This window comes from Syngnathus acus, chromosome 8 (assembly GCF_901709675.1).
Source record: "Syngnathus acus chromosome 8, fSynAcu1.2, whole genome shotgun sequence".
NCBI classification, from domain to species: domain Eukaryota; kingdom Metazoa; phylum Chordata; class Actinopteri; order Syngnathiformes; family Syngnathidae; genus Syngnathus; species Syngnathus acus.
In genome coordinates, this window is record NC_051093.1 from 6,096,905 (window position 1) to 6,103,148 (window position 6,244).

At 37.3% G+C, this 6,244-nt stretch overlaps 1 protein-coding gene across 7 annotated transcripts in view; it reads right to left on the bottom strand.

Annotated features, from left to right (window-relative positions):
• The window catches only part of rnf213a (ring finger protein 213a), a 28,156-nt gene extending 25,004 nt beyond the window's left edge, over positions 1 to 3,152 (bottom strand). For 4 of the 7 annotated variants that reach the window (XM_037257047.1, XM_037257046.1, XM_037257042.1 and 1 more), the window contains exons 1-6: positions 3,054 to 3,152; positions 1,772 to 1,883; positions 1,351 to 1,451; positions 529 to 975; positions 325 to 452; positions 114 to 245 (exon numbers count right to left, since the gene is read on the bottom strand). In XM_037257047.1, coding sequence (XP_037112942.1) covers positions 114 to 245; positions 325 to 452; positions 529 to 975; positions 1,351 to 1,451; positions 1,772 to 1,871 — 908 coding nt within the window. In that variant the 5' untranslated portion in view covers positions 1,872 to 1,883; positions 3,054 to 3,152. The remainder of the gene's footprint in view (positions 1 to 113; positions 246 to 324; positions 453 to 528; positions 976 to 1,350; positions 1,452 to 1,771; positions 1,884 to 3,053) is intronic. The other 3 variants (XM_037257048.1, XM_037257044.1, XM_037257045.1) reach the window with 3 other exon arrangements.
• Positions 3,153 to 6,244: the final 3,092 nt, after the last annotated feature.

The window sequence follows — 6,244 nt, forward strand, 5'->3', positions numbered from 1 at the left end:
CGCCTCCCTTTTCAACAAGTTATGTATAAATAACAATGTGAAATGAAATTGTAAATCAATTTTGATTATGTACTGGCTGAAATAAAAAAAAAAAACTATTTTGGAAGAATTACCTGGTCACAAATAGCCGCACTGCAATGTCTTCCCATTTTGCTAAAGGAGGCCCAGCTCTGATGTAGATAGAATCTTCATTGAGGTTAAATTTGAAATCTTTTGAGAGGATGGCATGGAAGTAAATAGTGAGTCTGTTTTGAGGAGAAAAACATACTACTGTTATTACCATGGCAAATATTCTCAACCGAAACCCATCTGAGTGAGACAAACCGTGCGTCGGTTGGTTGAGTTGGAATGGTGGCATGTTGGGAATGATAGTTTGCATTAGACCTTTGGACCCCCATGTCTTCCGTTGCATTGTGTGGGTCTACGCTGGAGCCTCTGTCTTGAGCAAGCACCTGCGAGCATATGAATGTTCTTCAAGGAACACAACGCGTTGTCTGATCAGAGCTGCTCATTTGCATCAAGCGTTACCTTGGATGGTGTTTGAGGTTGGGGTCCAAAGATCATTGTCTGTTCTACAGTGCCAGGCTGCTTCACTTTCGGTTCCTTCTCACGTGCGCTTTCCTGAGCCACGTTGGCGTTCTGGTCACACACGGCTTGACCGTTCTCTCTCTTTGACTCGCTTTTTTTGGTCTCTTCAGTATTTGTGTTGCCGGCCTCGGAAGTCTCGCCTGCACCCGAGTTAGCATCGAAACTTGTGCTGTCATCAGAGTGCTGAGTCGTACCTGAATCTTGAACTGATTTTTGTGCATTGCTCTCATCTTTATCTTCTTCGCCATACGGACCTGAAGTGACTTCAGACTGACTGTTTTCAGTCTGCGCATCATTATTGTTGGTATTGTCAGCAAAGGAACCAGACTGGTCCTCTCTTGAGGAGGACTGATCTGCTGCCTTTTTCTTCCGGGCTTTCTTTTTTGACTACAAACAGAAAAGTGAAACATTTTATAATTAAGAAATGAATTAATAATATTAATTCATCAATTAATTACAATATAATAATCAATTTGATCATTAATTTCAACATATGAAGGTGGCATAGAAGGGCACTGGTTAGCACGTCCGCCTCACAGTTCAGAAGTTGCAAAGTTTTAGTTAACTTTATAAGAGATGATGCACTTAGTTTTTTAAATTTAAGCAAGGCGATGTCGACAATTTGGACTTTGAAACAAATTATTCTGAATGTATACATTCAAAACTAAGCATTTTCATTTGTAAGGACATATTTCTTATGTCAACTGAATGTGCAGATGTAGCCAATGCTGATATTTAGTAAGAAGAAAAGTGAAATGTTACCTTTTTGTTCGAATCTTTGTTGTCTGCAGAATGGTTGTGTTTTGCTGTTGTATCGGTCGCAGCGTCCAAATCTGGTACCAAGGAGGCTGGTTCATTTCCTTTTAATATTAAAGCAAATTAAATTTCAACACATGGAGTAAGCAAAGCAACAAAACAACAAAACAGGATTTTTTCTTAAATACAAAACCAATACATAACTTTGAAAATAGAAATAATTTTCTATGTGGTGAATGCAGCAGACACAAATACTATTTAAAAAAAAAAAAAAAAAGACAACTATTTTAGAATCATAATTTTGGCAATTTCAAACAATTTTGCCTTTAGTACGTATAGGACTTTATTTTTAGTGAATGAATATCCATCCAAAAGGTATATTGACAAGTTTTTGCATATGCTGTCTGAAAAGCAAAATATCCTTCACCTTGGTTGTTGGGAGGCTGGACTGACAAATTGAAGCCACACTCGCTGCAGAACTTGTGTTTCTTCTTCAAAGCATTAAAGCCACACTTGGTACACTTCATCTTCACACTTTTCTGGAGTGGGTGACAAAAAATGAATAGTATCATATGTCAATATTCTATTCTAAGGCTGAAAATATCTAACCATCCATCCATTTTCGGAACCGCTTAGTCCCCACAGGGGTCGCGGGCGTGCTGGAGCCTATCCCAGCCGTCAACGGGCAGTAGGCGGGGGACACCCTGAACCGGTTGCCAGCCAATCGCAGGGCACACAGAGACAAACAACCATTTGCACTCGCACTCGCACCTAGGGACGCGCCCAATCAGCCTACCAAGCATGTTTTTGGGATGTGGGAGGAAACCGGAGTGCCCGGAGAAAACCCACGCAGGCCGGGGAGAACATGCAAACGCCACACAGGGAGGGCCGGAGGTGGAATCGAACCCGCACCCTCCTAACTGTGAGGCGGACGTGCTACCCAGTGCGCCGCCGAGCCGCAATATCTAACCACTTCAAATAATTTTAATTAAGTTATTACTGTAAATATGAGCGTTTTCACTCAATAACTTCAAGATCCTGTGAACCAATTACATTAAAATAGATTGCTGAGGCCAATTTAAATGTGCATGTCAGTAATCCATTTTTCATTTTGATGAACTACATAAAAATACGTCATACTGAGGCATATTCAAAATTTCTATCTTTTTTTTTTTTTTTTTTTTTTCCGGATATGGTTACAGCTATCGCGCTGCGAGGCCTTGACTCACTTTACCGTTAAGCCTATCTTTAAAAAAAAAAAAAGAAAAAAAAAAGAAAAAAAACCCGGATATGTTTACAGCGAGAACGCTAAAAATCCTTGGCTCACTTTTACCGTCAAGCCTAACATACGGGCACAAGTACAATTCAGTAGTGGGTGGCTTGACTTCCTGAAAATGAAAAGTCATTTGGAATAGACGAAACGAAAGTAATTGAGAGACGTTGGAAATAATGGACTGAGCCGGTTTACTTAAATTTGACATTGTGACCAAAATTTCTAACGGTGACATCACACGAAAACATTCATCAAAAGGCGAAAGGAAAATCTTTATTTTTTAATTTTACAATGTCACAAAAAAATGGACGCTTCCGTTTCAAGTTTAGTCGCGTACTCGTTTTTAAAAACATCGTGATGGAGCTACACAAACATGACCTAAATAGACATTAAGGACAACAGTTTTGAGTGTTATTTAGTCGAAAATAGCGCTTACCTCTCTCGGGAAAGAAACGTCCTACCCACTCCGTTCATAGCAGTGGACTGAAAAGAGTGAGGGGGGCGGGGGGATATTTATACTCTATTTTTCTTGGTTTCACTTTCATGTTCCCTGAAACCACCATAGGGGATTTTATAATAAATGCTAACGATTGTATGTATTGAGTTATTTATTGATTTGACATTTTTGTTAAAATATATTGAAATACACAGCAATAGCAACAAGGAGCCAGAGAATTACAATGACACAAATATTGCTTCACACAAATAAATAAATGAATAAATAAATAAATAATCTCACTGGAACCTTAATATAATAATTTTTGCTTTGGTTTTTGCTGAGACTGGAAGGTTGTGGGTTCAAACCCCGGCCGGGTCATACCAAAGACTATAAAAATGGGACCCATTGCCTCCCTGCTTGGCACTCAGTATTAAGGGTTGGAATTGGGGGGGTTAGATCACCAAATGATTTCCGGGCGCGGCTCCGCTGCAGCTCACTGCTCCCTTCAGGGATGGGTTAAATGCAGAGATAGATTTCACCACACCCAGATGTGTGTGTGTGACAATCATTGGGTCTTTACCTTTTTACTTTTGCGTTAAGAATTAAAAAAGTGTTCATTCCCTTCTGCAATATTCAGCCGATATGTTCTACATATATCTGCTTGTAGTGTTCAATGATGCATTTTCTAATCCCACAAAACCAGACATCTCCTAACACATGTCGAAAATTAAGGGTAGGCATAAATATCGATTGATCAATGCAACAAGTATGCACGACGCTGCTCCTGCTAAATACGTAGACTGTGCTTGCTGGAATTCAGTAAACTAGCATTAGCATCCCTCACGGTAGCCAGTCGGGATGCTTATGCTAGCAGGCTAACGTTTTTGGCAATTGGGTAAAAATACCTTGGAACGTGTATTTTTTTTCTTCTTCTAATGTATTATTATTGGCAGTATTTACCTCCAAACGTGATTTGAATCGACGTTTCTTAAGTGACAGTAAAGTGAAAGTCGAACTGGACTCTGGGTTTTGTAGTATTTGCTGTGCGGGTGTTTTAATGTTGAGTAAGCAGAACTAAGAGCGTGTGCCATCGAGTGGTCCTACACGGGGATGGTGAAAATGTAAAAATAATTAGATGTAAACGTTTTATTCTTCACTTCTCTGATGACGCCGATGTGAGTTAAATGAAAATGTGGATTTTTATATTCTCTGTTTTGATTTGACCTAAATTCATCAAGTCATATTACAAATTACCACTAGAGGGAGATGTAGGAGAATGTAAAATGAAGTCACAAGCCACAAGTAGAAAATATTGCAATAAACTTTATTTTATTCTTTTTCTTGAAGTTATTATGCTTGGTTCTTACCTTTCCAATAGGGGTTTTATTCGGCATTTTTGTTTTTATCTGCAAAGGGTAAATCAGCATTCACAGTCAGTTTCCATATGTTTTCAAACAAAACATTTCTTTTAAAGATTCTTTCACAAATGATAAAGTTTTGTTTGATATATGTTTAAAAAATATAAAAGATAAATAATACCATTCCATTTATGTCTATTTCATATTAATTTAATATATATGAAATATTCTGCATTTAAGTTTGTCACATTCTACTATGTAACTGTAATTGTAAGGAACATAAACGATAAAGTCATTTATGGAGGAAAGACCCTCATCTTGCATTCTTTCCCATGCTTTCCTATCCTTGTGTCAATATAGCTGACAATTCATCTATTGATACAGTAGTAGAATTAAAAAAAATAATAAAATAGGAAGGCAAAATAATACCATCTGCCACATAACAAAAGAGTTTGTTATAACAAAAGCGACAGTAGAGGAAAACATCATAGGAGTTTAAAAAGATATTGAACAAATAAAAACAATTTAGGAGTATATTTTATTTATGATTGGAATATTGTAGATAAACTACATTACATTATTTTTTTCTTGCAGGTTGGGGTAGTATACACAATTTCCCCTAATTAATAAAAGTAAAGAAAAACAAATAACAATGATCAATGATCTTAAATAGTGTATACATGGCTTCTGTTACTGTGTGTTACTTTTCTTGATGAATTATCTTCTCTGCATGATTGCTAACAACTTGAAAAAAATGTCATAAGAACTCAGTAACAAGTTGCCAATGTTAAACAAAAAAACAGCAAATAATCAAATGACACTGATTGACAACATTGTCAAACATTAACCATTAAACACATTAAAATTGTACAACCTGTGAAGAAGTTTGTGAATAAAAAAATGAACAAGTAGTCAAATGGCCAGCCCATAAACTCCATTGTGAACCTGAAATTGATTAGAACATCAAAGTTTTATTGCAGCTTTGTGAAGTATAGGTCCCCAGTGTACAGAAACCGCAAGATGCCAATTTTCACATTCAGTAATTCACATAATTAGCATGTGGAGTGACAAATAAATTCACTTAATAATGCCATATCAAAACCATGTCGTACTTTTGAAATTTATGCTATCTAACCAGTTGACCTCAGGGTTAAGTAATTCAAAGTGTGATGATTTGAATAATGTGTCTGTTTGCATCATGGAGTGGCAAAGGTGTTCATTTGAAAATATCTGAGTTCAAACATTCTTGCTACTAATGGTGCTTTCATCAGTTTTACATACTTGCTATAGAAATATAAGTCATCGCATTTTAGCCCAGAAAGTAATTCATTTGATTTCAGCTCTCTTCTTTTGAATAGACATCATGTTTGCTGAAGAAAACCCCAGATATCCGAGATCAGGTGTCAAACTCAAGGCCTGGGGGCCAGATACGGCCCGCCACATCATTTTATGTGGCCTACAAAGACAAATTGTGCATCGACTACTAAAATTACAGATTGTCTTTATTTTAAAAAAAATAGAGATATTGCTAACATTTTTTTATTACCATTCATTTTTTAAAATAAATAGTTTTTACTAGTCTTGCGTCCCGTGACAAAAATGAGTTTGACACTCCTGTCCTCGATGAAAGTAGTAGTGTATGGTAGCGGTGCTCAGTCCATTTATTGTGCAATGAAGAGTCACCAACGGTAATTTTTTTCCACTGCAGTCTTGGTCAGTTGCATTGCTCGATGTCCGCTAGGCCATCGCTGAGGTGGCGATTTCAGGGACTGGGACTACATGACTAAAGGTACCCACTTAAAAACGCTCTTAGCTAAGAAGTAATTTGGG